Genomic DNA, 25,244 nt, shown 5'->3' with positions numbered 1-25,244 from the left:
TTTTGTACAGTACAATCGTTATTACAGTATATTATTTTGTTTATTTTTTGTATTTTTAATAATTATTATTTTATAGCCATTGAATTGGTAAAAAACAGTGATAATGTGATAATTTAAAAAAAAATTAAAATATATATATATACATTTTTAATATTTCCATTTTCATTGGTGTAGGATTTAACAATTGTCACTCTGAAATTTCTAGTAAATATCGCAAATAATTACAAAGTGATGGCAAGAAACACAATGAATTAAACATTAAATCTTTAAGTAGAAATACTGAAATATTATTCTCTTGTAAAATGTACTAGTTATGGAAGCCCATTTCTAGAAAAAATATGCTTTGTTAAATCTTAATAATGACATAAGTCATAATAACAAGTTGTAATTATGACATACTAAGTAATAATGGATCTTTTTAAATTCTGACAGTCACAATTCTGACAAAGTTAATTTAAACTTTTTATCTTATAATTATGACGAAGTTTTCAACATTTTAATGTCATAATTATTCTTTTTAATGTCGTAATTATTACTTTTTAAGTCAATTTTGACAATTTAGACTTAATTTCTATTTATGTAAATTATTACTCTCATAATTTTGACTTTTCATCACATAATTATGACTTTGAATGTCATAATTCATTTACAAAAGCATTTTTTTTTTCTTATGTGGCAGAAATGGGCTTCCATACCAATAATGTGTACAACATCATCTATCTCTTTATCTCAATTAAGTTTTAATTATTTTATTACAAATTTTTAATTAAGAATTAAGAAATACAAACTTACAGTTGTGAGAAAAAAAGAAAAAAGTCAAAATTATGATACATTATTTCGCAATTACAAATTTTTTATTAAGAATTGCGAAATATAAACTTGTAATTGTGCGAATTATTCTCACAATTTTAACTTTTTCTTTTTTTCCGCAATTGCAAGTTAATATTTCGCAATTCTTAATTGAAAATCATAATTGCGAATTTTGTATCATAATTTTGACTTTTATCTTTTTTTCGCAATTACGTTTTAATTCTTTTGACAAATTTTTAATTAAGAATTGTGAAATACAAACTTGCAATTGTGAGAAAAAAAGAAAAAAAGTTAAAATTGTGAGAAAAATTCAAACAATTAAAAGTTTATATTTCGCAATTCTTAATTAAAAATCGTAATAGCGATTTTGTATCATAATTTTGACTTTTATCTTTTTTTCGCAATTACGTTTTAATTCTTTTGACAAATTTTTAATTAAGAATTGTGAAATACAAACGTGCAGTTGTGAGAAAAAAAGAAAGTTAAAATTGTGAGAAAAATTCACACAATTACAAGATTATATTTCGCAATTCTTAATTAAAAATTATAATTGCGAATTTTGTATCATAATTTTGACTTTCTCACAACTGAGTTTATATCTCACTATTATGACAAAATTTTTTTAAAAAGGTAATTACAACTTGATATTTCGCAATTGTCTTTTTTCTCATTTATGAGTTTATATTTCACAATGCAAGTTAGAAACTCATAAATCTCGCAAATCTGACAAAATGTAAAAAGTATTTGCGACTTTTTATCTTTTTTATCTGACTCATAATTTCTATTTATGTCAATTATTACGCTCATAATTTTGACTTTTCATCACATAATTATGACTTTGAATGTCATAATTAATTTGCAAAAGCATTTTTTTTTCTATGTGGCAGAAATGGGCTTCCATACCAATAATGTTTACAACATTCAAAACATATTTTCATTACAGTGAAGCTTTTCCTGAATCATTTTGTCATTAAAAAAAAGTCTTAACAGTTTTTTACATTTTGCACTCCCCAACAAATTCACTTCAGAAAAGTCGAGCTATTCAAAAGAATAATAAACTATTTTGAAATGCAAATAACACTGATATTTCAGCAAAAATGGTGAAAATAACTGTAAAAATATAAAGGTACATAATATATAATCACATCATTCTTTAATTCATTCAAAGGATTACATGTGCAATAATTAGTAAATCAATTGAGTAAAAACACGTTTCAATATCACGAGGTAACTAGAGGTTATGCTCCGGCTCCAGCTTGGATCAGGCCTCTTGTGAAGACTTCAGATGACCCAACACCAACGCCTACTCCAGAACATCAAACATGGATGATTATACAGAAATATTATTTTATCATTGCTTTAAAATGCACAATAATTTGGCTTAAACTGCTTTCTGACATCATTTCATTAAATGGTTTTGTAACATCGAAACATGCAATTTCTGTTAAGCTGCTTTGAAATCGTATTGTGAAAATCGTTATACAAATGAATGCTTTAAGTAAATTGAATTGACTTGAAAGAGCCATCACACTGTTGGGGGGCGTTAAAAGTTGCACTGGGACAGAGATTTTTTACTGTAGCGTTGTGAAGTTGTGGACCCATGAATTTGACAAACATGACAGTATTTGGAAGAGCCATTGCATTGTTGGCCCAGTTGGTGGCGCTATATCTCAGCAGCCTTTGAGGGTACGTTAACAGTTGAACTGATGCCTTATACCCAGTGTGCATGACTGTCACCATGCCGAATTCCAGACAGTTTTACTGTAAAATTATGAAGGTATGGACCCATGTATTTGACAAATGTGACAAAGTTACAAGAGAAATTGCATTGTTGGCCCATTTGGTGGCGCTATATCCCAGCTGCCTTTGAGGGTACGTTAAACGTTTCACTGGTGTCTCATACCCAGTGTGCATGACTGGCACCCTTCTGATTAGCAGACATGTTTACAGTAGCATTATGAAGTTATGGACACATGAATTTGACAGAGGTGACAATTCAGTTAGAATCGCCATTGCATTGCTGGAACGGACCTGCGAATAAGAAGCTGAACTCAGCCTCCTACATCTCAGTGTTTGTACTGTTGTTATTTACATAAACGTTAAAACAACACAAGTTACTGTCAAATAGTTTTGGAAAAGTCTCATATCTCGCCTCAGACTGACTTATTATGGGAAATATTTTCAGACACCTCAAATGAACAAATCATATAAACTAGCCAATAATTCACACAAATATGAGCCTATACTGATGTTTTGATTGTGTTTTATAACATTTAACACACATTTCAGACTGTATAACGATCGCTTTAACACACACACACACACACAGTAAATCAATCCAGTGCAGCAGTGAATTGGTCAAATCATTTTATTAAAAAATGTCATCTAAGGAATAATGTAAACCAGTTTAAACACATCTAAAAATGACTGCTTCAGTTCATCTGTAACGCAAACTCGACTACATGTAAAATCTCTCCGGATCTAGAGGATCTACGATGAATATGACACGCGTGATCATGTTTGTTCATAGGCATAGAAACAACATTCGTCTGTTTTTTTGCACACTCATACACTCGTCTCGCTCAGGGAAACGTATCAGTTCGAGTCCTCGAGGTTGCCGCTCTTTTGGTCAGAATCGTTGCACAGGCGGTCCATGATGCTTTGCAGGCTGGGCTGAACGATCCCCAGCAAAGGCCTCTGGGAAGGGTCTCCGTTCCAACAGGCCTCCATCAGCTGCCAGCACTCCTCATCGAACGAGGCCAAGCGCTCCGGCCGGGAGCCTGAAACAACCGAAAAATATCTCACAATTCCGACTTAAGAATTAAAAGGTAATTGAGGAAAAAAGAGGAAACAAATTTTTTATTAAGAATTGCCAAATATAAACTTGTAATTGTGCGAATTTTTCTCACAATTTTACCTTTTTTTTTTTTTTTTGCAATTGCAAGTTAATATTTCGCAATTCTTAATTAAAAATCATAATTGCGAATTTTTTATCATAATTTTGACTTTTATCTTTTTTTTGCAATTACGTTTTAATTATTTTATGACAAATTTTTAATTAAAAATTGTGAAATACAAACTTGCAATTGTGAGAAAAAAAGAAAAAAGTTCAAATTGTGAGAAAAATTCGCACAATTACAAGTTTTTATTTCGCAATTCTTAATTAAAAATCGTAATAGCGAATTTGTATCAATTTTGACATCTTTTTTTCTCAATTAAGTTATAATTATTTTATTACAAATTTTTAATTAAGAATTAAGAAATACAAACTTACAGTTGTGAGAAAAAAAGAAAAAAGTCAAAATTATGATACATAATTTCGCAATTACAATTTTTTTATTAAGAATTGCGAAATATAAACTTGTAATCGTGCGAATTATTCTCACAATTTGAACTTTCTTTTTTTCCGCAACTGCAAGTTAATATTTCGCAAGTCTTAATTAAAAATCATAATTGCAAATTTTGTATCATAATTTTGACTTATCTTTTTTTCGCAATTACGTTTTAATTATTTAATGACAAATTTTTAATTAAGAATTGTGAAATACAAACTTGCAATTGTGAGAAAAAAAGAAAAAAGTTAAAATTGTGAGAAAAATTCGCACAATTACAAGTTTATATTTCGCAATTCTTAATTAAAAATCGTAATAGCGAATTTGTATCATAATTTTGACTTTTATCTTTTTTTCTCAATTACGTTTTAAATCTTTGTTACAAATGTTTAATTAAGAATTGTGAAATACAAACTTGCAATTGTGAGAAAAAAAGAAAAAAGTTAAAATTGTGAGAAAAATTCACATAATTACAAGTTTATATTTCGCAATTCTTAATTAAAAATTATAATTGCGAATTTTGCAATTATAATTCTCACGACTGAGTTTATATCTCACTATTATGACTAAAAAATTTTAAAAAGGTAATTACAACTTGATATTTCGCAATTATGTCTTTTTTCTCTTTTATGAGTTTATATTTCACAATGCAAGTTAGAAACTCATAACTGCAAGTTTATATCTCGCAAATCTGACTAAATGTAAAAAGTATTTTAAAAAGACTTTTTATCTTTTGATAACATTTTGGATTTTTTTTCCTTACGTTAAAAATTTTTTCTCACAATTGCGAGTTTATATCCTGCAATTCTGACTAAAAAAAGGGGCGGGGCCAACGCTCCGGCCGGGAGCCTGAAACGCAGAGAGACTCGTGAGCCAATCAGCATGTGCCGATATTTACCCAGAGTTCACAGCAGGAGGAGAAACAGCACTCTGACCTTTCTTGACGTTGGTCCACAGCTGGTCTTTACTGGAGCATTTCTCGAAGGCTTCTGGGAGTTTGACGGAGCCGGTGCACAGATACCAGAAGAGAATCCCGAAGGCGTACACGTCCACGGAGTTATCGTACTTTCCTGCCGGAAACAAACAGAACTATTTATATTTATTGAAAAAATTTAATTTAAAAAGTTGATAGTTTGACAGTCATTTTCCTTGTCCAATATTAAAAGTATATATATTTGTATTGTATAAAATGTATATATATTTTTTTTATTAATTAAAAAAAAAAAAAATTATAGCCTACATTGTAAATCACTTAGTAAAAAGTACAATAAAAATTAGTTTCAAATCAAATCAAAATTCAAATCATTTTAAAAATAATAATTTATATGGTCTGATATTAAAATTACCATAAATAATAGTTTTTTTTTTTTTTTTTTAAACGTTTTCTTTTTTATGGTCCGATATTTTAAAAACTAAATTTATGGTCTAATATCAAAGTCGTACATTATTTTGTCAAAATAAATTAAAAACAAAACACTGAAGTCAGTCATTTTAAATGTTAAAATTAAATGTAAAGCATCAAAAAATTACAATGTAATCATTGTCAGATCTGCTACAGACTGTTATTAAAATATTTGACTGCGTTATTAAATGATTCAAGTTTTTTTAAATATTAAAGGATTTAAGTGAGTGTCAGAAGCTCATCTAAATGTATAAAACAGATGAAAAGAGCATTAACTATTTAATATACAACATAAATTAATGCCAATTAATGAAAAAAAACTTTAAAACCAGTCGATTACTGATAAGATATCAATATATTGTGCATCTGTCCTTAAAATATTATTTATTAATGTAAATAAATTTTTAAAATAGTGAAATAGTTTCTTTAGTTTCCTTTAGTTATTTTAACTAAATGTATGAATAATTTTTACCATTTCGTTCATCAAAAACACATCACACAGTAACAGTTCTTGAACATGATAACCGATTCAGTGCATGTTTGAGTCATTTGAGTCGATTCAGTGCATGTTTGAGTCATTTGAGTCGATTCAGTGAGCCGTTTGACTGAATCAGTCCAAGATTCAAATTGATGGGGCTTTTGCGTTTCATTCAGTTTGATTTGCCAGTTAGACATATTCAAACGTTATACTTCAAAATAAACTTGTTTATTAATAAAAAAATTGCATCATGCACAACTGATCATTCATTTTTAAACATGCTAATTTATTTAAAATTCTAATAGTCGAACATTGATGACTAACTATTTTTAAATGTTTAACTAATAACCTGTTTAACTAAACATACTACTGATGTTTAGTCATTTGAGTTGATTCAGTGAGGAAGTGAGTTATTAAACAGATGACTCTTGGGTTTGATTCGCTGACTGATTCAGTCTGATAATAAAGAGATGACTCTTGGGTTTGATTCACTGACTGATTCAGTCTGATATTAAACAGATGACTCTTGGGTTTGATTCGCTGACTGATTCAGTCTAATAATAAAGAGATGACTCTTGGGTTTGATTCGCTGACTGATTCAGTCTGATAATAAACATATGACTCTTGGGTTTGATTCACTGACTGATTCAGTCTAATAATAAAGAGATGACTCTTGGGTTTGATTCGCTGACTGATTCAGTCTGATAATAAACATATGACTCTTGGGTTTGATTCACTGACTGATTCAGTCTGATATTAAACAGATGACTCTTGGGTTTGATTCGCTGACTGATTCAGTCTAATAATAAAGAGATGACTCTTGGGTTTGATTCACTGACTGATTCAGTCTAATAATAAAGAGATGACTCTTGGGTTTGATTCACTGACTGATTCAGTCTGATAATAAACATATGACTCTTGGGTTTGATTCACTGACTGATTCAGTCTGACATTAAACATATGACTCTTGGGTTTGATTCACTGACTGATTCAGTCTAATAATAAAGAGATGACTCTTGGGTTTGATTCGCTGACTGATTCAGTCTGACATTAAACAGATGACTCTTGGGTTTGATTCGCTGACTGATTCAGTCTGACATTAAACAGATGACTCTTGGGTTTGATTCGCTGACTGATTCAGTCTGACATTAAACAGATGATTCTTGGGTTGATTCGCTGACTGATTCACTCTGAAGAATCACACAGAGATCGGGTGTTTTCGGACCTGTGAAGAGTTCTGGTGCCATGTGGATGGGCGTCCCGACGATGCTTCCGGACATCATGGCCTCGGGTTTACAGAAGCCCAGGTCCGTGATCTTGGCCCGGTTCTGTTTGTCCAGCTGCACAGAAGAACAATCCCAGCGTTATGAAGCTTGTCTCAGATACCCGGACCGAATCAGATGCGGATCAGAAACGGGTCAGATACGATTCCTCACCAGAACGTTCTTCAGCTTGATGTCCCGGTGCAAGAGACCCTGACCGTGCAGGAACCGGATCCCCTCCACCACGTCCAGAGCAATCTGGAGACGCTCCTTCATAACCAGACCCGCCTGAGAGAGACAGACACGTCAGAACCACAGACAGACAGAAGCACAGACAGAACCACAGACAGTCAGAACCACAGACAGACAGACAGAACCACAGACAGACAGACAGAACCACAGACAGAACCACAGACAGAACCACAGACAGAACCACAGACAGAAGCACAGACAGACAGAACCACAGACAGAAGCACAGACAGACAGAACCACAGACAGACAGACAGTCAGAACCACAGACAGACAGACAGAACCACAGACAGAACCACAGACAGACAGAACCACAGTCAGACAGAACCACAGACAGACAGAAGCACAGACAGACAGAACCACAGACAGACAGAACCACAGACAGACAGAACCACAGAGACAGAACCACAGTCAGACAGAAGCACAGACAGACAGAACCACAGACAGAACCACAGACAGAAGCACAGACAGAACCACAGACAGAACCACAGACAGAACCACAGACAGAACCACAGACAGAACCACAGACAGTCAGAACCACAGACAGACAGAACCACAGACAGAACCACAGACAGACAGAACCACAGTCAGACAGAACCACAGACAGACAGAAGCACAGACAGACAGAACCACAGACAGACAGAACCACAGACAAACAGAACCACAGACAGACAGAAGCACAGACAGACAGAACCACAGACAGAACCACAGACAGAACCACAGACAGAAGCACAGACAGACAGACAGAAGCACAGACAGACAGACAGAACCACAGACAGAACCACAGACAGACAGAACCACAGTCAGACAGAACCACAGACAGACAGAAGCACAGACAGACAGAACCACAGACAGACAGAACCACAGACAGACAGAACCACAGACAGAACCACAGTCAGACAGAACCACAGTCAGAACCACAGTCAGACAGAACCACAGACAGACAGAACCACAGACAGACAGAACCACAGTCAGACAGAACCACAGACAGACAGAAGCACAGACAGACAGAACCACATACAGAACCACAGACAGACAGAGCCACAGACAGACAGAACCACAGTCAGACAGAACCACAGACAGAAGCACAGACAGACAGACAGACAGAACCACAGACAGAACCACAGACAGAAGCACAGACAGACAGAAGCACAGACAGACAGAAGCACAGACAGACAGAACCACAGACAGAACCACAGACAGACAGAACCACAGTCAGACAGAACCACAGACAGACAGAAGCACAGACAGACAGAACCACAGTCAGACAGAACCACAGACAGACAGAAGCACAGACAGACAGAACCACAGTCAGACAGAACCACAGACAGACAGAACCACAGACAGACAGAACCACAGACAGACAGAACCACAGTCAGACAGAACCACAGTCAGACAGAACCACAGTCAGACAGAACCACAGACAGACAGAAGCACAGACAGACAGAACCACAGACAGACAGAAGCACAGACAGACAGTCTGAACCACAGACAGAACCACAGACAGACAGAAGCACAGACAGACAGACAGAACCACAGACAGAACCACAGACAGACAGAACCACAGTCAGACAGAACCACAGACAGACAGAAGCACAGACAGACAGAACCACAGTCAGACAGAACCACAGTCAGACAGAACCACAGACAGACAGAAGCACAGACAGAACCACAGTCAGACAGAACCAAAGACAGACAGAACCACAGACAGACAGAAGCACAGACAGAACCACAGACAGACAGAACCACAGACAGACAGAACCACAGACAGACAGAAGCACAGACAGACAGAACCACAGTCAGACAGAACCACAGACAGACAGAACCACAGACAGACAGAACCACAGTCAGACAGAACCACAGTCAGACAGAACCACAGACAGACAGAAGCACAGACAGACAGAACCACAGTCAGACAGAACCACAGACAGACAGAAGCACAGACAGACAGTCTGTACCACAGACAGAACCACAGACAGACAGAAGCACAGACAGACAGACAGAACCACAGACAGAACCACAGACAGACAGAACCACAGTCAGACAGAACCACAGACAGACAGAAGCACAGACAGACAGAACCACAGTCAGACAGAACCACAGTCAGACAGAACCACAGTCAGACAGAACCACAGACAGACAGAAGCACAGACAGAACCACAGTCAGACAGAACCAAAGACAGACAGAACCACAGACAGACAGAAGCACAGACAGAACCACAGACAGACAGAACCACAGACAGACAGAACCACAGTCAGACAGAACCACAGTCAGAAGCACAGACAGACAGAAGCACAGACAGAACCAAAGACAGACAGTACCACAGACAGACAGAACCACAGTCAGACAGAAGCACAGACAGACAGAACCACAGACAGACAGAAGCACAGTCAGACAGAAGCACAGTCAGACAGAACCACAGACAGACAGAACCACAGACAAAACCACAGACAGAACCACAGACAGACAGAACCACAGTCAGACAGAACCACAGTCAGACAGAACCACAGACAGACAGAACCACAGACAGAACCACAGACAGACAGAAGCACAGACAGAACCAGTCAGACAGAACCACAGACAGACAGAACCACAGTCAGACAGAACCACAGACAGACAGACAGACAGAACCACAGTCAGACAGAACCACAGACAGACAGAACCACAGACAGACAGAACCACAGACAGACAGAACCACAGTCAGACAGAACCACAGACAGACAGAAGCACAGACAGACAGAACCACAGTCAGACAGAACCACAGACAGACAGAAGCACAGACAGACAGTCTGAACCACAGACAGAACCACAGTCAGACAGAACCACAGACAGAAGCACAGACAGACAGACAGAACCACAGACAGAAGCACAGACAGACAGACAGAAGCACAGACAGACAGACAGAACCACAGACAGACAGAACCACAGTCAGACAGAACCACAGACAGACAGAAGCACAGACAGACAGAACCACAGTCAGACAGAACCACAGACAGACAGAAGCACAGACAGACAGAACCACAGACAGACAGAACCACAGTCAGACAGAACCACAGACAGACAGAACCACAGACAGACAGAACCACAGTCAGACAGAACCACAGTCAGACAGAACCACAGTCAGACAGAACCACAGACAGACAGAAGCACAGACAGACAGAACCACAGTCAGACAGAACCACAGACAGACAGAAGCACAGACAGACAGTCTGAACCACAGACAGAACCACAGACAGACAGAAGCACAGACAGACAGACAGAACCACAGACAGAACCACAGACAGACAGAACCACAGTCAGACAGAACCACAGACAGAACCACAGACAGAACCACAGACAGAACCACAGACAGAACCACAGACAGAACCACAGACAGACAGAACCACAGACAGACAGACAGACAGACAGACAGACAGAACCACAGTCAGACAGAACCACAGACAGACAGACAGAACCACAGTCAGACAGAACCACAGACAGACAGAAGCACAGACAGACAGACAGAACCACAGACAGAACCACAGACAGACAGAACCACAGTCAGACAGAACCACAGACAGAACCACAGACAGAACCACAGACAGAACCACAGACAGACAGAACCACAGACAGACAGACAGACAGACAGACAGACAGACAGAACCACAGTCAGACAGAACCACAGACAGACAGACAGAACCACAGTCAGACAGAACCACAGACAGACAGAACCACAGTCAGACAGAACCACAGACAGACAGAACCACAGTCAGACAGAACCACAGACAGACATAACCACAGTCAGACAGAACCACAGACAGACAGAACCACAGTCAGACAGAACCACAGACAGACAGAACCACAGTCAGACAGAACCACAGACAGACAGAACCACAGTCAGACAGAACCACAGACAGACAGAACCACAGTCAGACAGAACCACAGACAGACAGACAGAACCACAGTCAGACAGAACCACAGACAGACAGAAGCACAGACAGACAGACAGACAGAACCACAGTCAGACAGAACCACAGACAGACAGACAGAACCACAGTCAGACAGAACCACAGACAGACAGAAGCACAGACAGACAGACAGAACCACAGACAGAACCACAGACAGACAGAACCACAGACAGAACCACAGACAGAACCACAGACAGAACCACAGACAGACAGAACCACAGACAGACAGACAGACAGACAGACAGACAGAACCACAGTCAGACAGAACCACAGACAGACAGACAGAACCACAGTCAGACAGAACCACAGACAGACAGAACCACAGTCAGACAGAACCACAGACAGACAGAACCACAGTCAGACAGAACCACAGACAGACATAACCACAGTCAGACAGAACCACAGACAGACAGAACCACAGTCAGACAGAACCACAGACAGACAGAACCACAGTCAGACAGAACCACAGACAGACAGAACCACAGTCAGACAGAACCACAGACAGACAGAACCACAGTCAGACAGAACCACAGACAGACATAACCACAGTCAGACAGAACCACAGTCAGACAGACAGAACCACAGTCAGACAGAACCACAGACAGACAGAACCACAGTCAGACAGAACCACAGACAGACAGACAGAACCACAGTCAGACAGAACCACAGACAGAACCACAGACAGAACCACAGACCGACAGAACCACAGACAGACAGAAGTGTGTCGGTACCTTCAGGCCCGCGTAGAGATCTCTGTGCAATCGCTCCATGATCAGCAGAACGGCGATACTGGAGCCGCCGCTGTACGAGTGATCGATAACCGACCCATGAAGATTCACCAACCGCTCGTGTTTCGGCAGAGACCTGACACACATGAGGAATCTAATGATTCATTCAACAATAAAACCAAACTCAACCACTGTTTAGGAGTCGGAATCGGAACTCGGAAATTTATTATAAGCTATATAGTAGTTAGATTATTAACAGATTGATGTATGTGAGCTCATGATGTGCTGCTGCAGGGGTTTGTGGGTAAGTCTCCAGTGCTGTTACCGTGTGTAGTGGAACTCCAGCACAGCAGTGTGTATGTGTGTGTGTGTCTCCAGTGCAGCAGTGTGTATGTGTGTGTGTGTCTCCAGTGCAGCAGTGTGTGTGTGTGTGTGTGTGTGTGTGTCTCCAGTGCAGCAGTGTGTGTGTGTGTGTGTCTCCAGTGCAGCAGTGTGTATGTGTGTGTGTGTGTGTCTCCAGTGCAGCAGTGTGTGTGTGTGTGTGTGTGTTTCTCCAGTGCAGCAGTGTGTGTGTGTGTCTCCAGTGCAGCAGTGTGTGTGTGTGTGTCTCCAGTGCAGCAGTGTGTGTGTGTGTGTGTGTGTGTGTCTCCAGTGCAGCAGTGTGTGTGTCTCCAGTGCAGCAGTGTGTGTGTGTGTGTGTGTGTGTGTGTCTCCAGTGCAGCAGTGTGTGTGTGTGTGTGTGTCTCCAGTGCAGCAGTGTGTGTGTGTGTGTGTGTGTGTGTGTGTCTCCAGTGCAGCAGTGTGTGTGTGTGTGTGTCTCCAGTGCAGCAGTGTGTGTGTGTGTGTGTGTGTGTGTGTGTGTGTCTCCAGTGCAGCAGTGTGTGTGTGTGTCTCCAGTGCAGCAGTGTGTGTGTGTCTCCAGTGCAGCAGTGTGTGTGTCTCCAGTGCAGCAGTGTGTGTGTGTGTGTGTGTGTGTGTGTGTGTGTGTGTGTCTCCAGTGCAGCAGTGTGTGTGTGTGTGTGTGTGTGTGTGTGTGTGTGTGTGTCTCCAGTGCAGCAGTGTGTGTGTGTGTGTGTCTCCAGTGCAGCAGTGTGTGTGTGTGTGTGTGTGTGTGTGTGTGTGTGTGTCTCCAGTGCAGCAGTGTGTGTGTGTGTGTGTGTGTGTGTGTGTGTGTGTCTCCAGTGCAGCAGTGTGTGTGTGTGTCTCCAGTGCAGCAGTGTGTGTGTGTCTCCAGTGCAGCAGTGTGTGTGTGTGTCTCCAGTGCAGCAGTGTGTGTGTCTCCAGTGCAGCAGTGTGTGTGTGTGTGTGTGTGTGTGTGTGTGTGTGTGTCTCCAGTGCAGCAGTGTGTGTGTGTGTGTGTGTGTGTGTGTGTGTGTGTGTGTGTGTGTCTCCAGTGCAGCAGTGTGTGTGTGTGTGTGTGTGTGTGTGTCTCCAGTGCAGCAGTGTGTGTGTGTGTCTCCAGTGCAGCAGTGTGTGTGTGTGTGTGTGTGTGTCTCCAGTGCAGCAATGTGTGTGTGTGTGTGTGTGTCTCCAGTGCAGCAGTGTGTGTGTGTGTGTGTGTCTCCAGTGCAGCAGTGTGTGTGTGTGTGTGTGTGTGTCTCCAGTGCAGCAGTGTGTGTGTGTGTGTGTGTGTGTGTGTGTGTGTGTGTGTGTGTCTCCAGTGCAGCAGTGTGTGTGTGTGTGTGTGTGTGTGTGTGTGTGTCTCCAGTGCAGCAGTGTGTGTGTGTCTCCAGTGCAGCAGTGTGTGTGTGTGTGTGTGTGTGTGTGTCTCCAGTGCAGCAGTGTGTGTGTGTGTGTGTGTGTGTGTGTGTCTCCAGTGCAGCAGTGTGTGTGTGTGTGTGTGTGTGTGTGTGTGTGTCTCCAGTGCAGCAGTGTGTGTGTGTCTCCAGTGCAGCAGTGTGTGTGTGTGTGTGTGTGTGTCTCCAGTGCAGCAGTGTGTGTGTGTGTGTGTGTGTGTGTCTCCAGTGCAGCAGTGTGTGTGTGTGTGTGTGTGTGTGTGTCTCCAGTGCAGCAGTGTGTGTGTGTCTCCAGTGCAGCAGTGTGTGTGTGTGTGTGTGTGTGTGTCTCCAGTGCAGCAGTGTGTGTGTGTGTGTGTGTGTGTGTGTGTCTCCAGTGCAGCAGTGTGTGTGTGTGTGTGTGTGTGTGTGTGTGTGTGTGTCTCCAGTGCAGCAGTGTGTGTGTGTGTCTCCAGTGCAGCAGTGTGTGTGTGTGTGTGTGTGTGTCTCCAGTGCAGCAGTGTGTGTGTGTGTGTGTGTGTGTGTGTGTGTGTCTCCAGTGCAGCAGGGGGCGCAGTGCTGTTACCGTGTGTAGTGGAACTCCAGCGCGAGGTCGTTCCAGTGCTTGTCGTCAGGAGGAACCACAGACTTCAGCGCACACGGGTGATGCCCGGCCCAGTTGTCACACAGATACACCACCCCGTACTGACCTCGGCCCAGCTCACGGCCCAGCTTGGGCTTTCCTGAGGAAACAGTGGAGTCAGACGGAGATCACACACACACACACACACACACACACACACACACTGATCGTGTCTCACCGTGCAGCAGAATGTCTCGCAGCGATCGGCTCTCCAGCGACAGTCGAGCGAGTCGCGGCGCGTGATCCTTCCTGACCCGCAGCCAGAGGTCTTCAGTGCGCTCCAGACGACCCGTGTGACCCTCCTCCAGCTGCACACACACATCAGTAGTCACACACACAGAGTCTCTCACACACACACATATAAATACACACTCACTCACCGACTCACTCACCGACTCACTCACTCACGAACTCACGACTCACTCACTCACTCACCGACTCACTCACCCACCGACTCACTCACCCACCGACTCACTCACCCACCGACTCACTCACCCACCGACTCACTCACCCACCGACTCACTCACCCACCGACTCACTCACCCACCCACTCACTCACCCACTCACTCACCCACCGACTCACTCACCGACTCACTCACCCACCGACTCACTCACCGACTCACTCACCCACCGACTCACTCACCGACTCACTCACCCACCGACTCACTCACCCACCGACTCACTCACCGACTCACTCACCCACCCACTCACTCACCCACCCACTCACTCACCCACCCACTCACCCACCGACTCACTCACCCACCGACTCACTCACCCACCGACTCACTCACCCACCGACTCACTCACCCACCCACTCACTCACCCACTCACTCACCCACCGACTCACTCACCGACTCACTCACCCACCGACTCACTCACCGACTCACTCACCCACCGACTCACTCACCGACTCACTCACCCACCGACTCACTCACCCACCGACTCACTCACCGACTCACTCACCCACCCACTCACTCACCCACCCACTCACTCACCCACCCACTCACTCACCCACTCACTCACCCACCGACTCACTCACCCACCGACTCACTCACCCACCCACTCACTCACCCACTCACTCACCCACCGACTCACTCACCGACTCACTCACCCACCGACTCACTCACCCACCGACTCACTCACCGACTCACTCACCCACCGACTCACTCACCGACTCACTCACCCACCGACTCACTCACCCACCGACTCACTCACCCACCGACTCACTCACCCACCCACTCACTCACCCACCCACTCACTCACCCACCCACCCACCGACTCACTCACTCACCGACTCACTCACCCACCGACTCACTCACCCACCGACTCACTCACCGACTCACTCACCCACCGACTCACTCACCCACCGACTCACTCACCGACTCACTCACCCACCCACTCACTCACCCACCCACTCACTCACCCACCCACTCACTCACCCACTCACTCACCCACCCACTCACTCACCCACTCACTCACCCACCCACTCACTCACCCACCGACTCACTCACCGACTCACTCACCCACCCACTCACTCACTCACCCACCCACTCACTCACCCACCCACTCACTCACTCACCCACTCACTCACCCACCCACTCACTCACCCACTCACTCACCCACCCACTCACTCACCCACCGACTCACTCACCGACTCACTCACCCACCCACTCACTCACCCACCCACTCACTCACCCACCCACTCACTCACCCACTCACTCACCCACCCACTCACTCACCCACCCACTCACTCACCCACCCACTCACTCACCCACCCACTCACTCACCCACTCACCCACTCACTCACCCACCCACTCACTCACCCACCGACTCACTCACCGACTCACTCACCCACCCACTCACTCACCCACCCACTCACTCACCCACCCACTCACTCACCCACCCACTCACTCACCCACTCACTCACCCACCCACTCACTCACCCACTCACTCACCCACCGACTCACTCACCCACCGACTCACTCACCCACCGACTCACTCACCCACCGACTCACTCACCCACCGACTCACTCACCCACCCACTCACTCACCCACTCACTCACCCACCGACTCACTCACCGACTCACTCACCCACCGACTCACTCACCCACCGACTCACTCACCGACTCACTCACCCACCGACTCACTCACCGACTCACTCACCCACCGACTCACTCACCCACCGACTCACTCACCGACTCACTCACCCACCCACTCACTCACCCACCCACTCACTCACCCACCCACTCACTCACCCACTCACTCACCCACCGACTCACTCACTCACCGACTCACTCACCCACCGACTCACTCACCCACCGACTCACTCACCGACTCACTCACCCACCGACTCACTCACCCACCGACTCACTCACCGACTCACTCACCCACCCACTCACTCACCCACTCACTCACCCACCGACTCACTCACCCACCCACTCACTCACCCACCCACTCACTCACCCACCCACTCACTCACCCACCCACTCACTCACCCACTCACTCACCCACCCACTCACTCACCCACCCACTCACTCACCCACCGACTCACTCACCGACTCACTCACCCACCCACTCACCCACCCACTCACTCACCCACCCACTCACTCACCCACTCACTCACCCACCCACTCACTCACCCACTCACTCACCCACCCACTCACTCACCCACCGACTCACTCACCCACCCACTCACTCACCCACCCACTCACTCACCCACCCACTCACTCACCCACCCACTCACTCACCCACTCACTCACCCACCCACTCACTCACCCACTCACTCACCCACCGACTCACTCACCCACTCACTCACCCACCGACTCACTCACCGACTCACTCACCCACTCACCCACCCACTCACTCACCCACCGACTCACTCACCGACTCACTCACCCACCCACTCACTCACTCACTCACACACTCACTCACTCACCCACCCACTCACTCACCGACTCACTCACCGACTAACTCACTCACTCACCTGTGTGTGTGTGTGTGTGTGTGTGTGTGTGTAAGAGAGTGTGTGTGTGTGTGTGTGTGTCTGACCTGTCTGAGCGAGCTGGCGAAGGCCTCATGGGTGTGTGTATGTGTGTGTGTGTGTGTGTGTGTGTGTGTGTGTGTGTGTGCGTGTGTGTGTGAGAGTGTGTGTGTGAGAGTGTGTGTGTGTATGTGTGTGTGTGTGTGTGTGTGTGTGTGTGTGTGTGTGTGAGTGCGTGTGTGTGTGAGAGTGTGTGTGTGAGAGTGTGTGTGTGTATGTGTGTGTGTGTGTGTGTGTGTGTGTCCGACCTGTCTGAGCGAGCTGGCGAAGGCCTCATGGGAGCTGTTGAGGCGAGTCCTGAACTGGGAGCAGATGCTCTTGGCCAGTTTGGCGGCGCTGAGGCTCTCGATGGCGTCCTGCGCGACCTTGCGCTTCCACTCGCTCGTGACGGACGGCGGATTGACCCACGAGATCCGGTGGATGATCTGAGGACACACACACACACACACACACATTAGCGGCCGAGCCACGCGCCGCCAGCGCAGAGCATTATGGGTAACGTACCTGTTTGATCTGCTCCCAGAAGAGGCGTGTGACGGAGGATCCCGAGTGGAACGTCACCTCCACGTGATACGCCGCGTTCAGGATCTGCACCACACACACACACACACACACACACACACGGAAAGAGAATAAAAAAATAAAAAAATGTTTTTTAAAGACTTAAAAAAAAGGTGTAGGATTTCCTTTGAAACTATTTCATCTTCAGAAATTGCAAGTGAATATCACAAATAATAATTAACATTGAGTAAAACCACATTTTGAAGTAGATAAAGTCATAGATAAGAAAGTCATAATTATGAGATAAGTCATATGACAGAATTAGTATGACAGAATTAGAAATTGTCATAATTTAAACTTTTATGTCATAATTTCGACATAATTATGACTTGGTATGTTACAATTTATATTTATATCATAAGTCATATTGACAATTGTGACTTTATTGTGACAATTACTTTTAATTAACTGTAATTAAAAATTGTACGTCATAATTATGACTTTTTATGACGTTATATGTCATAAATCAAGCTTTTGTAAATAATAATTCTTCATGTGTGGTGGAAATGGGCTTCCACACCAAAAATAACTTTTTTTTATTACAGTGAAGCTTTTTCTGAATCAGATTTTGCCAAAAAGTTTTTTTTTTTGTCAAATGTTTTTTATTTAATATTTTGTATTTTTAGGGGATTTTATGGTACTGAATTATATTTACACTGTATTTATAATCCATTTATTCACTTTTTGAGCACAGACCTTCCTTAAAGGGATACTCCACTTTAAAAAGAAAATTCTGTCATCATATACTCACCCTCATGTTGTTTCAAACCTGTATGAATTTCTTTCTTCTGAAGAACAGAAAGGAAGATATTTAGAAGAATATCAGTAACCAGACAGTTTCTGGTCTCACTGACTTCCATATAGTAGGAAAAAAATATACTATTGAAGTCAATGAGACCCAGAAACTGTCTGGTTACTGACATTCTTCTAAATATCTTCCTTTCTGTTCAGCAGCTGTTCACCTTTTTAAGTGCTTTAGATCACAGACTGAAGTGTGATCTCTTTTCAAAGACGACACTTGGCAGTTTATTGCTGAAGTGAAAAAGGTTTTAAAAAGTGAACTTAAAAAAAGTTACAGAATTTTACTTTTGTGCAAAAATACTATTTTCAATTTTTATATGAAATATAGATTTACTCTAAAACCAAAGCCATGAATCTGAACAAGTTGTGTTCCACATGTGAGTTTGATATCTCAGTAAATGAGCGTTCAGTGAGATGTTGTTCGGCTGCAGTACCAAACGCTTCCACTAGAGGAAACTCATCTCGCATTCGTTTCCAATGCGTCATTTCTGACCGCGAGGAGGAGCACAAGAGTGACTATTGTTTACAGCACCATTCAACGTGTGTGTGTGTGTGTGTGTGTGTGTGTGTGTGTGTGTGTGTGCACATGTGCGTGTGTGTGTGTGTGTGTGCGTGTGTGCGTGTGTGTGTGTGCGTGTGTGTGTGTGCGTGTGTGTGTGTGCGCGCACCTGCTTGAGGTGGTTGGAGGTGACGTTGTGTGTGCAGGGCTCTGCTGTGGACTTCTCCAGGCTGCCCAGGCATCTCTCCAGCGTTCCCACGAAGCTCTCCCGCAGGTAATCCACAGAGCTGGTGAGTTTATTCGCCACCGCCTGGTTGAGCCGGATCACGATCAGGTCCTGGATCTGACTGATACACACCTTGATGTCTTTAGAGCTCATGGGCTCCGCATTAGATGTCATGATGATGTCTGTAACACACACACACACACACACACACACACACACACACACACACACACACACACACACACGGGAACCAGTCAATAAACCAGTGCTGACTAGGGTTGGGAATCAGATACTTGTTATAAAATGTAAATTTCGATTCCTCTGTGACCACTGAGGCGAGAGACTCTGTCTTCTGTGTTCATGTGGATCAGTGTAGTGGATCAGTGCAGCTCTTAAAGTGACAGCAGCCTAATATTCCTGATATAACATATAACATATATATGCCGTCTCTATAATAACAACAGAAGACAAAGAGAAATTCACTCGTTCTTCACTGAATAACTTTTGTAACTATATTTGTAATGTATATTTTATTTATAAAGTTCAGTGTTATTTTACATTTAAATGCAGTTTCTGATCCTGAAAATCTTAAAACTCTGTTTATTTCAATCGTATCTTTGTTCAGTTGTGTCTATTAGTTGTGATTGCTAATTTTTTATTAGTTCTTTTTTTAATTACTGAGTGTTTATTGTTTTTAATAATGCTTGAAGTTTATATTAGTTGGGCTAGTTGTTCTTCTATGGTGTTTTTAAACCTCAGGCAAACGCTCCTTGTGTAAGTGTTCTTTATCCTGATGATTTCTGTTCATGATACTCAGAGACATGTTTTATAATAACACTAAATGTGAATGAAATCTAAGATTTTTTTTTTTTACCTTATTGGAATCAAAAATAATCAGAACCATTAAAACTCAAACGTTACCCGCCTCTAGTGCCGACTGTGTTCGTCTACACTACTGTACATCGTCTGCTGTGAGGGTTTACACTCATGTTGTGTGTGTTATGAAGCAGCGGCCGACAAACGCAACATCCTGAGGAAACAGCCTTCGAAATGACAGTCACGTGACACCCATTAACACTAATGGATCACCTCAAACAAACAATAATAGGGCAATATCAGTGGATTTCCCCCTCACACACACACACACACACACACACACACACACACACAGTCACGTTTGACCACAGTAGATCAACACACGCTAGTAAAGCGGAAGTTTATCCTTCTAGTGGTTTCAGAGCATCAGATCAAACTGTTTAACTCCATAATGAACTAAACTATAATATTATAACTATTTTAACTATTTTTCCTGACATTTGTAAAGGCCAATGATGTTAAAAAACCCTCAATGAAATCTAAATGACAAACAGCTTGTATAACTGGAAAAAACACATAAAATAAACAGAAATGGCCACAACCACAAGATCATTGTTTAAGTTTCGATGTATGCGGGATTATAAAACTGGAAACCTTGACAGACATTAAACATGAAGCTGAAATACTGAAATAAGAAGTGCACTGCTGGTAAACCCTGGAGGAAAGTGAGTGCATTAACTGTGGCAGCCCTAAAATACTGAAATAAAGCTAAATAAGCAGAATCTATCAACTCTCAAACTAAAACTGAACAAACTAAAACTAAAACTCAAACTCTCAAACTAAAACTGAAAGAAACTACATTGAAAAAAATAAACAACATGAAAATAGAAAAAACTAAATAAACAATAATGTAAACATTTTTTATTAAAATTTAAATGTCATTTTGTTTTTCTAATTATAAAAAAATGAGTCAAAAATAAACTAAATTAACAATAAACTACAATTTTAAACACTTTAATTGTTTTTCTAATGATATAAAACTACAACTAAACTAAAACCTGACAATGATAGAATGAAAAAACATAAAACTAAAACATAAATGTAAAAAAAATAAAACTAAATTAAAAATTATTTAAAACTTTTAAAACTTTTTTTGTTTTTCTAATGATAAAAACTAAAACTAACAATGATAGAATGAAAACGAATCAAACTTAATAAACTGAACATAAAAATAGGAAATAAAACTATTAACAATCATTTTAAAACATTTAAAATTTTTCTAATGATAAAAAACTAAAACTAAAATACACAAGGTTAAAACAATAAGCTGAACAGAAAATAAATTAACAATGATTTAAGTTTTAAAATGTAATTTTGTTTTTCTAATGATAAAAAAACTATAACTAACAACGATAAAGTGCAAACTAGTCAAACAAACTAAATGAACAATAAACTGAACATAAAATAGGAAAAACTAAATTAACGATTTAAAACTTTTTAAATGTAAATTTGTTTTTCTAATGATAAAAAACAAACTAAATAAAAATTAAACTAACTAAATTAACAATAAACTGAAAATAAAAAGTGGAAGAAAATGATACTAACAAGAATTTAAAACTTTTTAAATGTAATTTTGTATTTCTAATGATAAAAAACTAAAATGAACAATGATAAGAGTGAAAACTAATAAAATAAAAACTAAATTGAAACAATAAACAACATAGAAATTGAAAAATACCTAAATGAACAATGATTTAAAAATTTTGAAATGTAATTTGATTTTCTAAGTTTAAAAAACTCAAACTAAATGAAAACTAACAATGAAAGAATGAAAACTAATCAAAAACAAACTAAACTGAATCCATAAACGTTAAAGGTGCAGTGTGTAAGTTTTAGCGGCATCTAGTGGTGAGGTAATTTAATTTAATTTAATTATTCAGTAAAACGATAAGTGAATATTATTGTTCCTTGTTCATCATTGTGTCAATGTTTTATTCGCAGACTTTAGCTGAAGCTTCTTATCATGAAGAGCAACACAGTGACAAAACGCGTTTGTCCACTCAGGGCCACCGTAGAAACATGTCGATGTAAGCGGACCCGCGGTGTGTGTAGAGAGAAATGCTCATTCTAAGATAATAAACACATAACGCTTCATTCTGTAAGATCACTAAAAACATAGTTATATAATATAAGTTATATTATATTGCACTTCTGCCCACAGATCCTCCTGAATACTACACACTGCACCTTTAAATGAAAAACGTTTGATTTGTAAGTGTGTGGCTGAGCTGTGGCCTGGGCCTCGACCTCTGACCTGTGAACTCCAGGTTGGCGGCGTCCTCCAGGAGCTGCTCCTTCATGCTCTCCAGCGTCTCCACGATCATCTCCTTCATCTCCTCCTGCTTGCGGTTGGCGATGGCCATGAGGGAGGAGAAGAGCTCGCCCTCCTTCTCGCGAGTGTATTCCAGACGCCGCGGGGTGATCTGAAGATCCCGCTGCATGTCGAACGCCTCAAACACACACACACACACACATCCAACAGCACGTTACAACATGCACTTCGTTTGTGTTTACGTGAGGGATAATGAACATCCAGACACACACACACAGCTGAAGGGGTTTATTCTGAGATAACACACACACACACACACCTGAAGGGGGTTTATTCTGAGATAACACACACACACCTGAAGGGGTTTATTCTGAGAGAACACACACACACACACACACACACCTGAAGGGGTTTATTCTGAGATCACACACACACACACACCTGAAGGGGTTTATTCTGAGATAACACACACACACACACACACACACACACCAAAAGGGGTTTATTCTGAGATAACACACACACACACACCTGAAGGGGGTTTATTCTGAGATAACACACACACACACACATACACACACACACACACACACACACACACACACACACACCTGAAGGGGTTTATTCCGAGATAACACACACACACACACACACACACACACACACACCTGAAGGGGTTTATTCTGAGATAACACACACACACACACACACCTGAAGGGGTTTATTCTGAGATAACACACACACACACACCTGAAGGGGGTTTATTCTGAGATAACACACACACACACACACACACACACACACCTGAAGGGGGTTTATTCTGAGATAACACACACACACACACACACACACACACACACACACACCTGAAGGGGGTTTATTCTGAGATAACACACACACACACACACACACACACACACACCTGAAGGGGGTTTATTCTGAGATAACACACACACACACACACACACACACACACACCTGAAGGGGGTTTATTCTGAGATAACACACACACACACACACACACACACACACACCTGAAGGGAGTTTATTCTGAGATAACACACACACACACTCATGCAAGCGTAAAAACGTTTTGCGATATATTGGAGTTTTTTGTGAAATCGACGTGTTTCCATTGGGCGTATTTTCAATTTCAGTTTGCGCAATTTGAAGGGTAACGGAGACGCGACTAATGACGAGCTGCGCATAAAAATAATAATCGCAGCCTCGAATAATAAGCCAACTCGACTTAAAGGGACAGTTCACCCAAAACTGAAAATCAGCCCATGGTTCACTCTCCCTCACGTCCTCCTAGGTGTTCATTCTTCTATAAGACGAACACAATCAGAGTTATGTTAAACAATGTCCTGGCTCTGATTAGCAGTAGCATGTTCGTTAGCGTTAGCGTGTGTCACCTGGTTGATGAAGAGGTCGAGGCAGCGGCAGTGCACGGCGTTGAGCAGCGTCGTCGCCTCCACCTGCTGGCTCTGCAGAACCTGCCTCGCGAACGGCACCAGGACCCGGTGCAGGCGCTCCAGACTCTCTCCCAGAATGCCTTGCATCTTCCCGGGCGTCTGAGCCGGAGCCCCGCAGGCGCAGTTTCCCACCGTGCCGCCGATTAGCTCCTGAGACACGAGCTGCGCGAACAGAGCGGAGCGCTGGCCCGGCGGGTCTGGCGCGGGTTCGGTCGGGATCCGGACGAAACACACGGGGTACGGCAGCGTCTCGCGCACCTTCTGAAGATCGCTCAGCTGTTCCGCGCTCAGCGTGTCCTTGCTCACGGCGTAGAGGATTATGGGAAGGATCCCGCGCCTGCAGTCCTCCAGAGCCTCCTCCACCGGCTGGACGTTCCGGCACGGCAGAACCATGATCTTCACCTCCTGGCGGGGAAACACAGGACTGGTAAATGCTAAACGCTGGTGAGTGTTCGAAGAAAAGCGGCAATAAAAATTAGGGCCGTGCAACGGTTAATCGCATCCAAAATAAACGTTTGTGTTTACATAATATATGTACAGTGTATAATTATTTCGGTATATAAATACACACACATGCATGTATATATTTAAGAAAAATTTGTTATTTATATATAAAATATTTATATATAATATAAATTATATATATATTATATAATATATACAGTATATACATGCAAATATTTCTGAAATATATATATATATATATATATATATATATGCATGTGTAAATTATACACAGTACACTACACACACATATATTATGTAAACAAACTTTTATTTTGGAGGCGATTAATCGTTGCACAGCACTAATAAAAATATTTTCAATATTGGGTTGAAGTTTATATTTTTTAATTAAAAATGATCAATTAAAGTATCATTTACTAAAATTAATGAAAATTACAATTAAATTATTGAAAAATCTGATGA

General features: G+C 42.2%; 1 protein-coding gene across 1 annotated transcript in view; it reads right to left on the bottom strand.

Moving 5' to 3' along the window:
* Positions 1-1,947: 1,947 nt before the first annotated feature.
* The window catches only part of dstyk (dual serine/threonine and tyrosine protein kinase), a 42,040-nt gene continuing 18,743 nt past the window's right edge, over positions 1,948-25,244 (bottom strand). The window contains exons 3-14 of the mRNA XM_079890219.1: positions 24,258-24,722; positions 22,825-23,020; positions 19,638-19,876; positions 18,112-18,195; positions 17,856-18,032; positions 14,746-14,875; positions 14,511-14,667; positions 12,213-12,345; positions 7,459-7,572; positions 7,248-7,362; positions 5,078-5,212; positions 1,948-3,590 (exon numbers count right to left, since the gene is read on the bottom strand). Of these exons, the coding sequence (XP_079746345.1) occupies positions 3,406-3,590; positions 5,078-5,212; positions 7,248-7,362; positions 7,459-7,572; positions 12,213-12,345; positions 14,511-14,667; positions 14,746-14,875; positions 17,856-18,032; positions 18,112-18,195; positions 19,638-19,876; positions 22,825-23,020; positions 24,258-24,722 (2,130 nt within the window). The 3' untranslated portion in view covers positions 1,948-3,405. The remainder of the gene's footprint in view (positions 3,591-5,077; positions 5,213-7,247; positions 7,363-7,458; positions 7,573-12,212; positions 12,346-14,510; positions 14,668-14,745; positions 14,876-17,855; positions 18,033-18,111; positions 18,196-19,637; positions 19,877-22,824; positions 23,021-24,257; positions 24,723-25,244) is intronic.

This window comes from Squalius cephalus (assembly GCF_949319135.1).
Source record: "Squalius cephalus genome assembly, chromosome: 13".
Taxonomy (NCBI): Eukaryota; Metazoa; Chordata; class Actinopteri; order Cypriniformes; family Leuciscidae; genus Squalius; species Squalius cephalus.
The sequence above is the reverse complement of the archived record's forward strand: the minus strand, read 5'-3'. Positions and strand labels throughout refer to the sequence as shown.